This window comes from Tenebrio molitor, chromosome 5 (genome assembly GCF_963966145.1).
Source record: "Tenebrio molitor chromosome 5, icTenMoli1.1, whole genome shotgun sequence".
Taxonomy (NCBI): domain Eukaryota; kingdom Metazoa; phylum Arthropoda; class Insecta; order Coleoptera; family Tenebrionidae; genus Tenebrio; species Tenebrio molitor.
In genome coordinates, this window is record NC_091050.1 from 17,400,287 (window position 1) to 17,416,956 (window position 16,670).

The following is a 16,670-nucleotide window of genomic DNA, read 5'->3' on the forward strand; positions in this document are numbered from 1 at the left end:
AACTAAAAATGTCAAAAACTCATTTTTTTCAGATGGCACCCCGTCGAAAGTTTTTTTGATAAGCTTTCCAACGGTATAGGGTTTGTATAGTCGCATGTGAAAATCTAGGGTGCTATCCTAAAATCAACTTGTCCTCTAGAGACAAGCTTGTCAAATATGATAATTTTGCATTTGTGTTATTAGTTCATGGCAATAAATTATCGTATCCTATCTTATCGCATTGAATTTTCAAAATCTGGAGTCTTAATTTGAAAATTTTATTTTTTTGTTAACTATTTTTCGGTTTCGCTTTTCATTGAAAATATATTTTTGTAAACCAACAAACATATGCTGCAAATTTACAGATCAACTTGTCATCGATAAGATCGCTGAAATAATCCCTTTATTAATGAAGGTTGTTTAGTATATATTCCCGTGTGTCAACTCTAGCTTAGTATATCTAAAGAAATCAGAAGGAATAAACAGATATTTCAAAATGAAGAACTATCCGATTCTAATTTGTATTATCTTGACATTTGTTTCCACGGTAAAAAATTGAAATTTACTGAGTAAAATAACTAAATGTCCAAATAATCTGATTTCTAGGTTCAACTTGTGTCCCACTCGCGAATTATAGGTGGAGAACCTGGCCTTATCTCAAAATATAAATTTGCGGCAGCCATCAACGTTCAAAAATCAAATATGAAAACGTTTTGTGGAGGAGCCCTCTTCAAAGACCAGTGGATAATCACCGCTGGACAATGTGTCGACGAGTAAGTTCCCAAAAATTTGATTCCTTCTCTAATTCTTACAATACCAGTGGAGTTTTGTTCGTTATTACATTGGGCTCAGTCACTTTAAAAGGCGACGATCCAAATCGCCTCACTTTGTCCACTTCCGAGTATTTTTTGCATCCAGATTACAATCCAGACACTCGGGAAAATGACCTTGGTTTAATCAAGTTGCGTATGCCTATAACATTTACAGGTAAAGTTTATTCTTGTGTTAATGTTAGTATTCATGTTGTATTTGTAGATTACATAAGACCAATTGCTCCACTAGCAATGCACGAACTGCCAGCGAAACCCAATCTTCGAGTGATTGGATGGGGAGAAAGTTCTATTGGTAAATGAATTATCAACCACTTTCCAAATAATCAAAATTTTAATTTTGCAATATCTTATAGAGAATCCTTCATATTCTAATGAACTCCAAGTGGCGGAAGTCGTTTCCATAAATAATGATGAATGTAGAATCACTTATGGAAACCAGATCAAAAGTAAAATGGTCTGTACTGTCGGACAATATAACGAAGGACCTTGTTTTGTAAGTCTTATAAACTGTTTATCGAATTTTTATTGATCTTCTTTTAGGGTGATGTTGGAAGTCCATTGCTGGATGCTTACAGCAAATATGTGGAAGTCCATGTTGGTATAGTCAGTTTTCTTAGTTCTAATGGATGTGGAAGCACTGACCCATCTGGATTTACAAGAACTTACCCATACGTTAGCTGGATTAATAATATTACCAGAGATAATTAATTGTACGCTTTTGAATTATTTTTCCGCAAATATACAATGTCCCAGAGTTGCGAAAAAGCCCCATAACTTGTTTGTTATTAAAGATATCAACTTTTACTTTTTTCTAGATGATAGCTACGCTTCTACTGCACTACCCAGTTTGATTTCATTTTTTGATTCTATGCTAAATTGTAAATCAAACCTACACAGGTCGTTTTTACTTATCTGCCATCGTTTTTGATCAGTGGCGCTTTTTTTAACAGAATTCCGAATTGCAGGGCTCCCTTCGAAAATTCGTACCTTTCAAATCGTTCCACATAAATTAAAATGATTGACGCTCTTTGATTTCTTAATGTTTGCCGCATCTGCTGAGTGTTTATTCAATAACGTGCTTAGTCGCATATGCCTACTGCGATATTTTAAATATAACAAAATAAAAATGTCAAAAACTCATTTTTTTCAAATGGCACCCCGCATTTATTATTGGTCAGTCGAAAGCTTTTTTGACAAGCTTTTGAACAATATAAGGTTTGTATAGTCGAACCTGAAAATCTAGGATGCTATCCTGAAATCGCTATATTTGGTGCAATTTTTCCGTTAAAAAGCCAATACAAAAATCTAGTAGGCCTAACAAAAGATAATCACACAATATGGTCACTCCATAAAGATGAATTAACCAACAAAACAGTGTTTAGCAATTAAACATTTAATCATTTTAGTGATTTTTAGTGATTTTAAGATAGCACCCTAGATTTTCACATTCGACTATACAAACCCTATACCGTTGGAAAGCTTGTCAAAAAAGCTTAAAGTTAAGTTTAAAAAACAGACTATTATATAAAATTAATCGTAGTAATAAATTCTGTATTTCTTGTTCCTTCCTATACATAAAGACCTGCGACGCTCTTTATCCAATCTCTGTACGGGTAAGTCCTGATGTATCCTGAAGGATCAGTGCTTTCACACCCATTTCCGCTTAAGAAACTTGCAATTCCAACAACCTCTACATACATCTTGCCCATGTCTTGCAAAATTGCACTTCCAGTATCTCCCTTTTCAATCCAACTACATCAAACACATGTAACTTTTTATAAATAAACTTACATAACAAGATCCCTCATTGTAATTTCCCTCAACACAAATTGTACTAGTTCCAATTTGATTGCCATAGTAAAGGCGACACTCCTCGTTAGACAGGGCAACTACATTGGTCCACATGAGCTCATTGCTTAGTTCAGAATCTTCTAAATTAAAATAATTACTACCCTTTAAGGTTATCTTAGATTTCATAATTACGGTCTGCTGTTTGTCCCCATCCAATTGCCTTAAGATTAATATTAGGCCCAACGAAGTGCGTTCCCACATAATCAACACTGATTAAATACACTACAAAAGATTTTTTAAAGAGTTTTGTTGTATCTTGTTAGGATGATTCCTACTTGAATATTGAACGGGAATCCGGAGTTTAATAAGCGCTATGTCATGTTCCACAGTTAGAGAATTATAGTAAGGGTGAATGACATATTCAGAAGTCGATAATGTAACGGTACGATCATCACCTTCCAAATTGTTTGATCCCATCTGGATTGTAAAAAGGATTGCCCTGCGAGATTTACCACTAGCAAAAGAAAAATAGATTTAAAAATGTGTTACCCGTCGACACATTGTCCAGCTGTCAGAATCCATTCTCGATTTATCAAGGTTCCTCCGCAAAAAAATTTACTGCTGTTGGTTTGTACAGTGATGGCTGCTGCAAAAGGAAATTGGGCAGCTCTTGCGGGTTCACCACCTATAATGCGGCTACCTAGACCGAAATGTGTTAATTCAAATGTGAAATTAAGTCAGTCGTTGCGTTGTCAATTACCGATTTTTCTTGCGTCTGGTTTCTCCTAAAAGTTTCGTAAAAATTAAAACAAAATTCAGTTTATATTTAACTTTACCTGAAGACACCAAATACTGACAAGATAAGAACATAACAAAATTGTTACAAATTGTTTCATTTTTGTTTGAGTTTCGGAACAGTGCTGACCGTTAAATATAATCTAATTTGCCTGCGTCATTGAATACCTACTGTGGTTTTAATCTTCTTAGTAATTTTTATTGAAGATCACAAGGGCTTATAATTTATAACAAAGTAAATTTTTACAGGTGACAATTAAAAACATATATTTAATTTACTATCGTCCTGTTTATTTTTATTTTCTTCAACTGCGTTATACATTTATGCCATCATTCATCAGACCTGACCTGGCTCATTTGTTAACTTAAGACACCAATGTAGGTACTTGTTGTACAATATTGAAATATTGTGTAGATGGTGAGTATCACGGTGTTTATTCAATTTTGGGAGTAAATAGTATCTTCTGACTGTGGGTTCTAGAAACTAGGTTAAAACAAAGACAACTAATTTTATCGTTAGCTGGTGAGTAACACAAAATCAACATTAACCCGACAATCCAAAAATTAATTTAATTTTGCACTTTTGAACCTTCGACCGCTTCTTCGCCGTCTTCGTTTGTCAATGACTATCACTAACATAAATTCTTTCTTTTTCTATAAATAAATATTAACTTCTTTTATCTGATTATGCTCTAGTCCCGAAACACCTTCCAGAGTTTCTCTGGCCGATGAGATACATTCTGATAACATCACCTTCGTTCGCGACACAGGCGCATATTCGGGAGTGTTGTAGAGGTGTCCCGATTATTCTTCTCTCGTCACAATAATTGTAATCAATCGAGTCTAAATGTCGCAAGGATAGGGTTGTGCCAATATTCAAAATCTCTATTATGGATCGAGAATGATGTACAATTTAATACCCATTCACTAGTTCAGAAAAAATAAAATCTGGAGTTTAGAAATATTATTAAAAAGTTTAGAAAATATTTGGATTTCACTCATATTTTTTAACAGTTATTGGAGTAACATTTTTGCTCTCTAATTCTTAATTTGTTTTTACTTGTTTACTTGATAGCATATGGATACATTCTATGATATTTTTCTATCTCTTTATGATTCTTATACAGAGTTTATTAAAGAACTGTGATGTTCGATATCCACTCTCTATACGGCTGAGTCCTGATGTATCCTGAAGGATCAGTGCTTTCACACCCATTTCCACTTATAAAACTGGCAATTCCAACAATCTCGATATACATTTTGGTCATGTCTTTGAAAAGTCCACTTCCAGTGTCTCCCTTTTCAATCCAATTACATCAAATGCAGTTGACATCTTTTAAATCGACTTACATAACAAGTTCCCTCGTTGTAATTTCCTTCGATACAAATCGTACTGTTGCCAATTTGATTGCCATAGTAAAGTCGACACTCCTCGTTAGAAAGCGTCACTACATTGGTCCACATGAGATCGTCACTTAATCCAGAATCCTCTAAATTAGAAACGTTCCTATCTCTAAATTATCTTAACCCATGATTCAACAATTACCGTCTGTTGTTTGTCCCCATCCAATTGCCATAACTTCAGTAGCCGGCTCAATAAAATGAGTTCCAACGAAATTAACCCTTCTTAAATATGCTACAAAAAAAAAGTGAACGTTCTTATACCTCCCTAAGACGATTCTTACTGGAATATTCCACCGGCATGCGTAGTTCGATAAGTCCTATATCATTTTCCAGAGTTAGAGGATTATAGTCTGGATGTATTACGTAATCAGAGGTTGCTACTTGGAGTTTATTAGGATCATCAGCCACCAAGCTGTTAGATCCAAGCTGGATTGTAAAAAGAATTGCCCTGCAATGTATACTGCTACCAAAAGAAACATAGAAATTAAAATTATAGTACCCATCGACACATTGTCCAGCTGTCAAAATCCACTGCGTATTGACCAAAGTTCCTCCGCAAAAAAATCTTCCGTTAGTGGTTTGTACAGTGATGGCTGCTGCATATGGGAACTGAGCTACTCTTGCAGGTTGTCCACCAATAATGCGACTACCTAAACCAAACCAATTGTTAATTCAAATCTGAAAATGAATCAGTTACCGCCAGTTACCGATTTTTCTTTCATTTGGTTTGACCTAAAAGTTTAAAAATAATTATGGGAAAATAAGTCTATATTTAGTGCTACCTGAAAACAACTAATACAGGCAAAATAAAAACACAACAAAATTATTAAAAATTGTCTCATCTTTGTTTACTTGTTTTAAAACCATGCTGACCTATCTACCGCTAGATATAGTACAATTTGCTTGAGTCATTACGTATGTAGTTCTAATCTACTATAAACTAAATTTTATTGAAGATCAAAAGCTTTTACTTATAAAAAAGTTTAATTTTACAATATGCAATTAAAAAATACTTTTAATTAACTACGTTCGTCTTTATTTTTTAATTTTCTTTAACCAGCGTCATCCATTAATACCATAATTCCTCATACTTTTAATCAATTCAAATAATTTTATGATTCAACATAATCACTTAAGACACCAACATATTTGTTGTTATAACCTCGAAATATTTTGAAATCGTTAGATTTCTACTGACTCACATCTCAACACTATCAATAGAAATTGGATTTTTAAATTTCAGATGGTCTCAACGTTCCGCTGAAGAACCAATCATTACCGTAACACTTTCAAGTATCATATTATTTTTTCAAATTTTGTTTGCTTTGATCTAAGTAACAGGGTAGGTGCAGTATATTGGTAAATTTCTTTCTGACTGTTTTATTTCTTATGTTGTTATTTAAAATGCATGTACAGTTTAAACACCTGTGATGTTCTTTATCCAGTCTCGGTAGGAAAAGGTCCTGACGTATCCTGAAGGATCAGTGCTTTCACACCCATTTCCACTTAAGAAACTTGCAATTCCAACATGCATCATGTAACCCTTTCCGATATCTTGCAAGAGCCCACTCCCAGTGTCGCCCTTTACAATCAAAACGTTTAACAGGACTTTCACACTCTCACAGATCACTTACATAACAAGATCCTTCGTTGTAATTTCCTTCAACACAAATTGTGCTGTTGGTAATTTGATTACCATAGACAAGTCGACACTCGTCATTAGAAAGGGCGACTACATCGGTCCACATTAGATCATTGCTCAATTCAGAATCCTCTAAATCAGAAAAGTTATTTTTACCTTGTTATCTTAGGACATGATTCAACATTACCATTATTTGTTTGTCCCCACCCAATTGCCATAAGACGAGTAGTCGGTACAACGTAGTGGGTTCCCACGAAATTAACGCTATTTAAATATTCTACAAAAAATATAAACAATATCATATTGTACAGTATCAAAAATACTCTTACGGGAATATTCAACCGGCATGCGAAGTTTGATAAGCCCTATATCATTTTCCAGAGTAAGAGGGTCATAGTCTGGATGAATTTCATATTCCGAAGAAGCTACTTGGACCTTATTAGGATCATTCTCTACCAAACTGTTGGATCCAAGCTGGATTGTAAAAAGAGTTGCTCTGGAAGAAAAACTAACGGTGCAAGGATAACAGATTTTGGAAATTAATTACCCATCCACACATTGTCCAGCTGTCAGGATCCATTCTTGGTTGATAAGGGTTCCCCCGCAGAAAATTCTGCTGTCGCTGGTTTGCACTGTGATAGCTGCTGCATGAGGGAACTGACCAGCTCTCGCTGCTTGACCACCTATAATGCGACTACCTAAAAGACAGATATTTTAAAATTATTTACCAATCATAATCATGTATCGCTACCGATCTTTCTGCCATCTAGCTTCACCTGAAAAGATTCTGAAGAATGAAAACTGAACAGTTATATTTATATTTGGTGTTACCTCAAGAGACCAAGTACAAGAGAGATGAAAACATAACAAAATCACCAACAATTTCATTTTCGTTGATGCGGGAAATACTGACCTATCGATGGCTCAAGACAGTTTTGATTGAGCCACTGAGTATTTAGTTGATCTTAAATTGCTTAAATTTTGTGGACTTTCAACTCCAATAATTTAATATCATTGAAGAAGATCAAGAGCTTAACACTTTTATCAACAAATTTATAGCAGAGTATTAAAACATGTAGATATTTAATTTTTTTTTTTATAAAAAAACAAAATTTATCTTGTTGGACCTGACGACCCCGAAGTGAAAAATCGTAAACCTGGTCATATTTCTTATCTCCAAATTAGAATTTGTTTTTATCTTCCTTTTATTTCTATTCTTCAATCGACTTTATCTTCGTGTCTCCTACCATTGATATTTATCATTTTTATTAATTTTTTATTTTTTGTAATAGACACTTTTATTCATATTTTTTTTACTATTTAATTTTTTTATTTTCATTTACTTTATATCTTCTTTTTCAATTCCCCAAATCCAATAAAAGTACACACATATAAAACATGTTTTCTATTAATTATCGGCAAATCTTTTCTGTTGCAACACAATAGCTTACAATGTTATATTTGTTACATTCTTTATCCATTCAACATATGGATAAACTCTTGTGTATCCTGAAGGATCGGTGCTTTCACATCCATTTCCGCTGATGAAACTTGAAACTCCGACCAACTGAGCATTACCCAAAGCAACAACAACCACGAGGGGACTGCCCGTGTCTCCCTATAACAAATCATTAATCCACGATTTCTTTTTTAGTTTTTAAGACTCACATTGCACGTTCCTTCGTTGTAATTTCCATCAACACAAAGCATTTCGTCAGTTATTTGGTTTCCGTATGTAATTTGGCATTCAACGTTGGTCAAAACACTAACTGCCACATACTTGAGGTCGTCAGAGAGGTCAGGATCGTCTAATTTGCAAAATTGAATTAATATCGCAAAATTCTACACCTAACAAGTCTGATTACCATCACTGGTTTGTCCCCATCCAAGAACCACTACTCTATTACCACTGTCCAAATCAGCTGTAGGTAGAGAATGAACTGGAAGGATATAATCTGAAAAAAAGGTATTTCAGTGGTGGTACTGTGATGGTATTTATTTATCACTTGTAAACTCGATGGGTATGCGGAGCTGGATCAAAGCAATATCGTTTTGAAGAGTCAATGGGTCATAGCTTGGATGTAGGACGTACTCAGATGAGGCTAGAGTCACACGGTTGCCATCCGTTTTCGACAAGCTTGTTGACCCCAGTTGAATAGTGAAGAGGATAGCTCTGGAACATCCGATCAAATGAAATGTTTTTACACCGGGAGAGAACACACCCGTCGACGCATTGTCCAGCTGTGAGAATCCAGTCGTCGCTGATCAGGGTACCACCGCAGAAGTATCTACCGTCGCTGGTGGTGATCTGGATGGCCGCAACGAAAGGGAATTGACCGCTGAATGCATTGTTTCCACCAATAACACGTCCACCTGAAATAGTCAATTAATATTTTTATTTGATTTCGTAGTTGCTGTTTTACTAATGCCGCTCTGGATTTGATTCTGAAATGAGACTTGATTAATATCTTGTTTGCTTACATGAACGGGGTCATACCGCTTCTAGAGAAGAAGGCCACGACAAAAGAAGACAAACACAGGATACAAAAATTTGTTTCATTTTTGTTTTGCTTGAAACTAAACGAACTTTGGGTTAGTAATTCAGGTTATCTGCCAAATCATCTTTTTATAGAAACATTAGGTAATATACTTTCCTTATCAAGTATCAAAATATTTGCTGATAACACTCTTAGTATTGAATAAAGCTAGTTATGCTAGGGATAAACTATTATGAAAAATTAAAAAAAAAGAGGAAAATATCAGATAGAAGATTTCCTCTAATGGAGTCAAGATATTACTCCATAAACACATAAATAAATAATCTAATACAATTTAAATTTTTGCTGAGTAATGAAATATTGCAGTTTATTTATCTAATGACACACATTTAGATATGCATTTTTTTATTTGTTGTCTTATGTATCTCTCTTAGATAAATTATATCTCCCATAAAATAGAATTCTTATTGTCCATAAAAGATAATACATACATTGGAGAAAACTTGATCTCTAAAGCTTATTAGGATTCTTTAAAGAGATCCTCAGACAAGAAGTGATTATCAGATCAGAAACACAATTAAACTCGAGATAAAGAACAAGAGTTAAATAAAATTTAAACTGAAGATTTCTGTTTATTGAAATAAATTATTGTCAATTTGCAAAAAAGAAAATTCATAAATGATCTTTGATTTTGAGAAGCTTCTTTAGATTTCTTGACGATTTTTATATTTTCTTCAAAATTGTGTATTTGACTGTTCTCCTTCCATGTCTTGATAATATATATTCAAATAAATATTTTCAGCGTATTAAACTGATAAGAAGTGAAGAATTTCTTCTCAAATATTTGCCCACTCCATCTTTTTTTTTCCAGAAATGAAAATTTTCAAAATCCAGTGAACAGCTTTCCTAAACGCGTCACAACTACAACAGTAACTATCCAGTTTAATCAGCTTACTAAAAGCGTAGATAAAGCGGATTAATTCGGGTGGATCTATTTTAGAAAGTTGACATGTCAAGTAGTAAAAAGTGTTAATCCATTCATAGTTCAGTCAAAATCTAAAGTGATATAAAACGTCAGCAAACATGAAGCAATTTCTTGTTTTTTATCTATATTTAGCTGCAACTTTGGTTTCAACTTCTAAAGTGGTACTTACCAAGATTGAAACACTCAGTACTTATTTAGTATATTTTTAGGTATCCACGTGGCGAAATACTAATGAAATAAATTTGAAAAGTACATTTGGAGGGCGTATTATTGGTGGGACACAGGCACAAGCAGGACAATTCCCTTATGTAGCTGTTGTCAATGTTACCACTGCCACCAGCAAAATATTTTGTGGAGGTGCGCTCTTGGGAGACCAATGGATCGTTACAGCTGGTCAATGTGTAGACCAGTAAGCTGTCATGGTACAAAGACCAACATCTGACTATTTTTTTAATTTCCAGAGCAATATCCTTCACTATTCAGTTGGGTTCAAACAGTTTAGTTGAAGACGATCCAAATCGACAAGTTTTATCAACATCCACATATGTCTTGCATCCGGGTTATAATCCAGAGACTCTCGACAACGACATCGGACTTATAAAACTTAGAATGCCAATAGAGTTCACTGGTACATAAATATCACATTCGTTAATAAACAGTTTAAATCACTTTCAAATTTAGATTACATTAAACCGGTTTACTCTGTACCAGTATCTAATACACCAGCTGGATGGAACGTTCTGGCTCTCGGATGGGGACAAATTAACGATGGTAAAATCTTCACTGTTTCTTCTTCATCTGTTCCTTATTTAGTATTTTGCAGATGATGGTCAACTGTCCCACGATCTTAACTGGGTCTCTTTGGCCACACTGACCAACGAAGAATGCAGAATGACTTATGGAAACCAAATCACAGATAACATGTTGTGTGTCGATGGAAATTACAACGAAGGAGCATGTGTTGTAAAATAATTTCAAAAATTTTGAATTGCTCCGCTCAAGATGTTTTTCAGGGTGACACCGGAAGTCCTTTGGTCTACCTTATAAAATTCGGCAATGCTCTGTTGCAAGGTGTTTCTAGCTTTGTAAGCGGGAGAGGATGTGAAAGCACCGATCCTTCAGGATATACCAGAGTTTTTGCATATGCTGACTGGATAACCAACATTACTGGAGTCCAACCAAGATAAAATTTCACATAAATTATCTGCATGACCTGTAGCTTCTGTCGTAAAAGTCTAATAAAAAATCGTTTAAAGTCTTGTATCAAATTGTCCTACTTAAATTTTTTAAAGTAGATTGTTGACAAAGAGAAGAAAAATTTGTAAGTATTAGTATCATTACTAGTATTGTTTTTATTACAAAGAAAAGGCACGGCATCTAGGCCGGAGCACTATACTATTGTATTATTGTTTACTTTTCTGTCCATCCACTGAAGTGAAGGAATGAAGTGACAACAGAATGAGGAGGCCCAGCTAACCACCCATCCAAATATTGACCGCACCCAGCATTGCTTATCGCTCTGATCCAACAATAATTTCTGCTTTTATTGTAGTTAGGCCACCGTATTATTATTAATCATTATTGCTTGACACAATTATCAAAATGCATTTAATAAAATGTTAACTAATTCTTGTAATTTAAGTCTGATTCCATAGGATATCGTCCACTTTTATGACGGAAATATATTTTAGGGATAATTTTTATAATCCCAAATTTAGTTTAAACATTTCCAGCCAGATAACAGAAGCCATTTCGACAGCTCTTATCATGATGTTTTGTAATAAAAGAATTAGCTACTTAAGGCGCCTACACTGATATACCTATTTTCTTTCCTAGTTAGTATGGTCCATAAAACCTAATCCGGATGTGCACTTGAATTCTGCTATAAAAACTGAAAAATTATACCGCCTGGAAGGTACTTATACGGTGCCAATAATTACTTTCCGTACTTGACACCATTTCAACAATCTGCTACGATGACTCCTCTCGTGGTACTTCTCGTGTTGCAAGCTGCTGTCATAGCTCCAATTTACTGTAGCAGACAAAGTCGAATCATCGGAGGAGACCTTGCAGACGCCGGCCAGTTCCCCTTTTCTGCCGCCATTTACAAAAGTACCCCTGACGGAACTTTCTTCTGTGGTGGTACTTTGCTCAACCAAGAATGGATTCTAACAGCTGGTCAGTGTGTCGATGGGTAAGTTGAGCTTGTCTATGTATTTTGAAAACCACAGTTGCAATTTTAGTGCCACTCTATTCACGATTCGATTGGGTTCGAACAATCTGAATTCCAACGACCCCAATGGACAGAGACTAGCAACAGATTCTTACGTTTTGCATCCAGACTACAACCCGGACACTGTTGAAAACGATCTTGGTCTTATCAAGCTTCGCATGCCTATTACTTACACGAGTAAGTATCCCGCAGAGATGTAAAATAGAACCATTACTATTTGTCTATTGTAGCATACATTAGTCCCATTGATTTTCTTCCAACAAGCGATCTCAAATCTTATACCGGAGCAATGGCGCTGGGTTGGGGTCAAATTGATGACGGTAGGTATAAAATCATTCGAATTAATTCATACTGAAGTGATTGTTTAGCTACTGCTGGACTCGTCGATGATCTTCGTTGGGTCCGATTAACTGTCCTGTCTAATGAAGAATGCAGATTGATATATGGGAACCAAATCACTGATAATATGGCTTGTGTTGATGGAAATTATAATGAGGGAACTTGCAAAGTAAGTTTTTTTATGATGTTTTTGTTTAATTTATTATTTGTTGTTATGATAGGGAGATAGCGGTGGACCCTTGGTAGAAACAATAGGAAATCAGAGGGGATACATGATGATTGTTGGTGTAGCTTCGTTCATCAGCGGAAATGGGTGCGAGAGTACCGACCCATCTGGGTATACAAGAGTCTTTCCTTATATTGATTGGATTTACAACACAACTGGAATGCATTAAAATTTATAATAAATAAATTAATACGATGCAAGTTCTTTTTTACTTATCACTACACTTCCACTAGATTTCTCTTCTCGTTTAGAATCCAAAAAGCATCATGGAAATGCTCTCAATCATTCAAAATTTTTGTTCCACTGGCTAGTAAAAGACAAATAGTCAAAATCCTTTTTAATATTTAAAATAATCGAGATCAGAACTGCACCTTTTGAGCCCCCATATTTTCAAATCTAGAAGATATAGAATTTTTTATAATTTTACTCATAATATCCTAACATGAGTTGACATTGCCCCATGGAGTTGTTCTGCGAATTTTGGGGCACCCGGTATATGTTTAGCATCTTCATTCTTGATAAAAACATCAAAATTACATTATACTGTATAATTTTTGCACTTTTAGATTTCTTTTGCATTGCTGATTACATTAATGATTTACAGACATATTCTATGGTTTAATATTATTTATCTTTTTTATTACCATTAGTATTCAGTTTAATCGGTTATTAGTAACACCTCTAATAATCTTTTTGACTAAATGTCAAAATCATTTTGAACAAGATGTTTGTTTTTGAATGCGCTTTTGCTCCAGGGTGGTAGACTTGTCCCCCTCATTCGAAAGTATGGTACTTGAGATGAAATTTATTTCAAAAACAAGGGAAATAAAAGTTCAGGAGGAAAACATTGCAATGTGACAAATGATTAACAATTTTAATTTCGGAAAACCAGGTAACATTTATAAACGTAATTTTTGTCAAAAATAAAATCCAGGGGTATGAAAAAAAACATTTGTTTAAAGAAATTTACGTAAATCAACAAACAATAATGTTTTTTGTTCGCCAATTGTCAGAATTTGAGAATTTTCTCCTGTGTGAACCGATTTTTATAAATGTCACGACTTGTCAAAACGAAACGTCAAGCTAATTTTAAAGATTTTAAGCGATTTGGAGCCTTTAAGGTGCACGTCGAACAAAAAAACGTCATATTCAACTCGTTCGTATGTAAATTGGGCTCTTTTTGGCACGCGTGTGCCTTTAAACTGGTCCACTCATGCCATAAAGAGCCCAATTTACATACGAACTCGTTAAATAATATAGTATTACTTCTGGAAAAATTCAAATTTCACTTTTCCAGTTTTTTGGGAAGTATTATTTATTAATTGAAAGCACTGCTTTAGCTATATCATTCTTGCTTCAAAAACTAGGTGTCGCAAATGACCTTATGACCAAAAGTTGGCCAGTGACTGCACCGGGCTCTCAGGGGATTTTCGGGGCATAGGGTGTGGGTTGAAAAAAATGAAAATGGGCGCCAGGCAACTTCTTTTTGAGCTTGCTTAAACTTGTCCAGCTGCCGGGACAAGTGCTCAGATTTTACTCGTCTTGGGAGTATGAACAAATGCTCGTTGACGTTAAAATTAAAATCGGTTTATTCGGTTCAATGCAGAATTACGCACAACACACTTTTGTAGGTTTAGCACTGGTTCACACGAATGTGACAACGGTTCGCTTGTAACCAAATAATGAAAAAAGATGCGGAAGCAGTACTTTTAGATGGTCTTATAACTATTTTGGTCTTAACCAGAAAAGCTTTTCTCTTACAAGTGACCGAATCTTAAATTAACATGATATTCTATAACGAGATAAAATGGTTTTAAATTCTTGAAGGAAAACTTCCCGAGCTTTAAACTTCCTCCTGGTCTGATTGAATAATGAAATGAAATTGAAATAAGCCCATGGTCAAGGTTTGGGTGTCACCTCGACAATAAATAAAAATTGATCCCGACAGGAAGGTGTAAAGTCGGTGGAGTTCCGAAACGTTGAAATTTGATCTTTAAAATTCTCTAAATTGACTTTACGAAAATGAATGGAAAGGTGTTTAGAAAAAATTCTTGACATTGCAATGATTCTACAAACAATTCTGAACATGTGACATTATTAACGTGAGAAGCGGGAAATTCGAGGCGTTCTTAAATTTTCAATTGTCCGCAATAAAAGTGTGGCGACTTATCTTATGCCGGATGCTTGTGTCCTCGAAGTGCGTGATTTCGGCTTGCGGTACGGTTCCTTAGATGAAGGCATCACAGCGTGATCCTGACGTGTCCTCACAAAAAAGGGATCATAAGCGAACGACGGTACGAAACTGGAAGAACGACGATATGGCTGGCACCAAGACTCTACAAAGAAAACTCTCAAAAATGAAACCGCGAAAGAAACAAACGAAAACCGAAAGTGAAACTGAAAGCGAAACTGAAAGAAAACTGAAAGTGAACCGATAAAGAAAAAATGAACCAGGAACCGATAAACTAAAAATTGAATTGATTGACGACACAAACAAAATGATCTCAAAATGAGCGTCCCGAAAAAGGTTACGGCAGGGTGGGCGCGTCGCGACGTCATGTGCCTTGCGTTATCTTGCTAACTCCAGGTCTTTGAGCAGCGATCTAATTGTCCCGCGAGCAAAAGTAGGACCTCGTGGCCTCCTACCCCGGCCAAAACGAATAGTGGCATTTTGACCTGCGACAACCTTGAATAGCGCTACAGGTTTTACCGCGTCTAACTAACTGAAAATAACTACTCATGCAGTTTTACGGTATAAGTAATTTACTTTACTATCCCACCTCCACCCGGCGGCACGGCAATTTTGCCGGAGTACATACACTATTATGGATAATACTATCAAGTAATAGTGCAGTGCTTATCAACATAATTACCGGCGTCTCGCCTCCACATTTTGACTTTTTTGTGTTTTATGTTCTGTGTCAATGTTAAGGAATTTCCTCACGATGTGACATGAGTATAATAATATACCTTTTTGAATTTCAACCACCAATGTGTTCTCTAAGTCTAAAATTTTTAAATTTTTAAAAAGAGATTGCGGTACTATTCCTGTTGCTGAAATTATAAATGGTAAAATCGAAATTTTTTCTAAACACCAAAGATTTCTCATAGCAACGGAGAGTTCTAAATATTTATTAATTTTTGTATTATACAGGGTGTCCCAGAAGTGGCTCCCCAGAGAAAACAGGCATGTGCCGACAACAAAAAAGACTCTAAATTGACTAAAATAAATTTTCTGCTAGCTCAAATTACCGAGTTACAAAGTTTTTAATTTCACCAATCCCGGAAGCTCGTCCTCAGGTATTACTAAAAAATCCGATCGGTTGCTAAACAACAACAAAAAATCTCTGATATCGCACAAATCAATAAAATGTTTGGGCAACTGGAATTTTGACGTTTTCCGATATAAAAATTCGTTGACGTTTATCTGTCATCAACATCAAGACTTGACAATTGCAAAATTCGAAATAAAACAATAAAAATGGCGATTCTAAAAAGAACCATTTATTTAAATAGGTAACAATGTTAAAGCAGATGTTCGAAATGGCCACCATTCATTTATATGCACAATTGTGCTCTACGTAACAAACTTCTTGTAGTAGCGTTAGTTATCATTTCTCCAGTAACTGAAACAAAGCCTCCTGAATTCAAACTCTCAGATCATCCTCTGAATTTATGGGCCGCCGATAAATGATTCAGATCTGGAGACCTGGCAGGCCAATGATGCGGTCCTCCTCGACCGATCCAGCGCTGTGGATATTGGTTATCAAAAATTTCCCGAACGATTCTGCTAAAATGTTGGAACCAGTCATTTATGCGATAAGCAAGAGGTACAATTTCAAGTAAATCAGGTAGCTCCGTTCCAATGAACTGAGCATATCTTGCCCCCGTTAATCTTGCGGGGAATTCAGACGGCTCAATCTAGAGCCGGGGATTCGGAACTTT

The 16,670-nt window shown here is 35.3% G+C and overlaps 7 protein-coding genes across 8 annotated transcripts; 3 read left to right on the forward strand and 4 right to left on the reverse strand.

Annotated features, from left to right (window-relative positions):
• Positions 1-378: 378 nt before the first annotated feature.
• Positions 379-1,586, forward strand: LOC138130741 (brachyurin-like). The gene is made up of 6 exons (XM_069047364.1): positions 379-526; positions 586-752; positions 800-966; positions 1,015-1,104; positions 1,166-1,305; positions 1,353-1,586. The coding sequence occupies exons 1-6, from the start codon at positions 476-478 to the stop codon at positions 1,518-1,520; spliced, it is 783 nt and encodes a 260-aa protein (XP_068903465.1). The 5' UTR covers positions 379-475; the 3' UTR covers positions 1,521-1,586.
• A 763-nt stretch (positions 1,587-2,349) lies between these two features.
• On the reverse strand, positions 2,350-4,198 carry LOC138130737 (brachyurin-like). The gene is made up of 7 exons (XM_069047359.1): positions 3,440-4,198; positions 3,364-3,388; positions 3,153-3,303; positions 2,939-3,102; positions 2,796-2,885; positions 2,604-2,743; positions 2,350-2,551 (listed from the first exon to the last, which is right to left on the reverse strand). Exons 1-7 carry the CDS (start codon positions 3,497-3,499, stop codon positions 2,381-2,383), a joined length of 801 nt encoding a protein of 266 aa, XP_068903460.1. The 5' UTR covers positions 3,500-4,198; the 3' UTR covers positions 2,350-2,380.
• A 149-nt stretch (positions 4,199-4,347) lies between these two features.
• Positions 4,348-6,023, reverse strand: LOC138130738 (brachyurin-like). Its single transcript, XM_069047360.1, has 7 exons — positions 5,585-6,023; positions 5,510-5,534; positions 5,302-5,452; positions 5,084-5,250; positions 4,945-5,034; positions 4,749-4,888; positions 4,348-4,696 (listed from the first exon to the last, which is right to left on the reverse strand). The coding sequence occupies exons 1-7, from the start codon at positions 5,642-5,644 to the stop codon at positions 4,532-4,534; spliced, it is 798 nt and encodes a 265-aa protein (XP_068903461.1). The 5' UTR covers positions 5,645-6,023; the 3' UTR covers positions 4,348-4,531.
• Positions 6,024-6,166: 143 nt separating this feature from the next.
• On the reverse strand, positions 6,167-7,414 carry LOC138130739 (brachyurin-like). Its single transcript, XM_069047361.1, has 7 exons — positions 7,276-7,414; positions 7,196-7,220; positions 6,992-7,142; positions 6,774-6,940; positions 6,632-6,721; positions 6,437-6,576; positions 6,167-6,384 (listed from the first exon to the last, which is right to left on the reverse strand). The coding sequence occupies exons 1-7, from the start codon at positions 7,330-7,332 to the stop codon at positions 6,220-6,222; spliced, it is 795 nt and encodes a 264-aa protein (XP_068903462.1). The 5' UTR covers positions 7,333-7,414; the 3' UTR covers positions 6,167-6,219.
• A 420-nt stretch (positions 7,415-7,834) lies between these two features.
• LOC138130735 (brachyurin-like) lies at positions 7,835-9,060 on the reverse strand. Its single transcript, XM_069047357.1, has 7 exons — positions 8,942-9,060; positions 8,868-8,889; positions 8,667-8,817; positions 8,451-8,617; positions 8,310-8,399; positions 8,113-8,252; positions 7,835-8,062 (listed from the first exon to the last, which is right to left on the reverse strand). Exons 1-7 carry the CDS (start codon positions 9,002-9,004, stop codon positions 7,892-7,894), a joined length of 804 nt encoding a protein of 267 aa, XP_068903458.1. The 5' UTR covers positions 9,005-9,060; the 3' UTR covers positions 7,835-7,891.
• Positions 8,958-11,195, forward strand: LOC138130734 (brachyurin-like). 2 transcript variants are annotated; one of them, XM_069047355.1, is made up of 7 exons: positions 8,958-9,085; positions 9,814-10,088; positions 10,137-10,336; positions 10,389-10,555; positions 10,609-10,698; positions 10,751-10,890; positions 10,941-11,195. In XM_069047355.1, exons 2-7 carry the CDS (start codon positions 10,026-10,028, stop codon positions 11,112-11,114), a joined length of 834 nt encoding a protein of 277 aa, XP_068903456.1. In that variant the 5' UTR covers positions 8,958-9,085; positions 9,814-10,025; the 3' UTR covers positions 11,115-11,195. The 2 variants fall into 2 exon arrangements, with proteins under 2 accessions (XP_068903456.1, XP_068903457.1); XM_069047356.1 differs by having other exon boundaries at positions 9,814-10,085.
• A 590-nt stretch (positions 11,196-11,785) lies between these two features.
• Positions 11,786-12,920, forward strand: LOC138130740 (brachyurin-like). The gene is made up of 5 exons (XM_069047363.1): positions 11,786-12,121; positions 12,171-12,337; positions 12,391-12,480; positions 12,529-12,668; positions 12,721-12,920. The coding sequence occupies exons 1-5, from the start codon at positions 11,904-11,906 to the stop codon at positions 12,892-12,894; spliced, it is 789 nt and encodes a 262-aa protein (XP_068903464.1). The 5' UTR covers positions 11,786-11,903; the 3' UTR covers positions 12,895-12,920.
• Positions 12,921-16,670: the final 3,750 nt, after the last annotated feature.

Coding starts and splice junctions, on each gene's coding strand:
- LOC138130741 (XM_069047364.1), top strand. CDS start 476: ATGAAGAACTATCCGATTCTAATTTGTATTATCTTGACATTTGTTTCC. Junction 753..799: donor GCTGGACAATGTGTCGACGA/GTAAGTTCCCAA, acceptor TTACAATACCAG/TGGAGTTTTGTTCGTTATTA. Junction 1,105..1,165: donor ATGGGGAGAAAGTTCTATTG/GTAAATGAATTA, acceptor AATATCTTATAG/AGAATCCTTCATATTCTAAT.
- LOC138130737 (XM_069047359.1), bottom strand. CDS start 3,499: ATGAAACAATTTGTAACAATTTTGTTATGTTCTTATCTTGTCAGTATT. Junction 3,389..3,439: donor TCAGTATTTGGTGTCTTCAG/GTAAAGTTAAAT, acceptor CGAAACTTTTAG/GAGAAACCAGACGCAAGAAA. Junction 3,103..3,152: donor GCTGGACAATGTGTCGACGG/GTAACACATTTT, acceptor TAAATCTCGCAG/GGCAATCCTTTTTACAATCC.
- LOC138130738 (XM_069047360.1), bottom strand. CDS start 5,644: ATGAGACAATTTTTAATAATTTTGTTGTGTTTTTATTTTGCCTGTATT. Junction 5,035..5,083: donor CATGCCGGTGGAATATTCCA/GTAAGAATCGTC, acceptor TTTTTTTTGTAG/CATATTTAAGAAGGGTTAAT. Junction 4,889..4,944: donor ATGGGGACAAACAACAGACG/GTAATTGTTGAA, acceptor TTTCTAATTTAG/AGGATTCTGGATTAAGTGAC.
- LOC138130739 (XM_069047361.1), bottom strand. CDS start 7,332: ATGAAATTGTTGGTGATTTTGTTATGTTTTCATCTCTCTTGTACTTGG. Junction 6,941..6,991: donor GCTGGACAATGTGTGGATGG/GTAATTAATTTC, acceptor TTTTTCTTCCAG/AGCAACTCTTTTTACAATCC. Junction 6,385..6,436: donor ACAACGAAGGATCTTGTTAT/GTAAGTGATCTG, acceptor TTGATTGTAAAG/GGCGACACTGGGAGTGGGCT.
- LOC138130735 (XM_069047357.1), bottom strand. CDS start 9,004: ATGAAACAAATTTTTGTATCCTGTGTTTGTCTTCTTTTGTCGTGGCCT. Junction 8,818..8,867: donor TCAAATCCAGAGCGGCATTA/GTAAAACAGCAA, acceptor TGACTATTTCAG/GTGGACGTGTTATTGGTGGA. Junction 8,253..8,309: donor ATGGGGACAAACCAGTGATG/GTAATCAGACTT, acceptor TTTGCAAATTAG/ACGATCCTGACCTCTCTGAC.
- LOC138130734 (XM_069047355.1), top strand. CDS start 10,026: ATGAAGCAATTTCTTGTTTTTTATCTATATTTAGCTGCAACTTTGGTT. Junction 10,337..10,388: donor GCTGGTCAATGTGTAGACCA/GTAAGCTGTCAT, acceptor TTTAATTTCCAG/AGCAATATCCTTCACTATTC. Junction 10,891..10,940: donor ACAACGAAGGAGCATGTGTT/GTAAAATAATTT, acceptor GATGTTTTTCAG/GGTGACACCGGAAGTCCTTT.
- LOC138130740 (XM_069047363.1), top strand. CDS start 11,904: ATGACTCCTCTCGTGGTACTTCTCGTGTTGCAAGCTGCTGTCATAGCT. Junction 12,338..12,390: donor CATGCCTATTACTTACACGA/GTAAGTATCCCG, acceptor TGTCTATTGTAG/CATACATTAGTCCCATTGAT. Junction 12,669..12,720: donor ATAATGAGGGAACTTGCAAA/GTAAGTTTTTTT, acceptor TTGTTATGATAG/GGAGATAGCGGTGGACCCTT.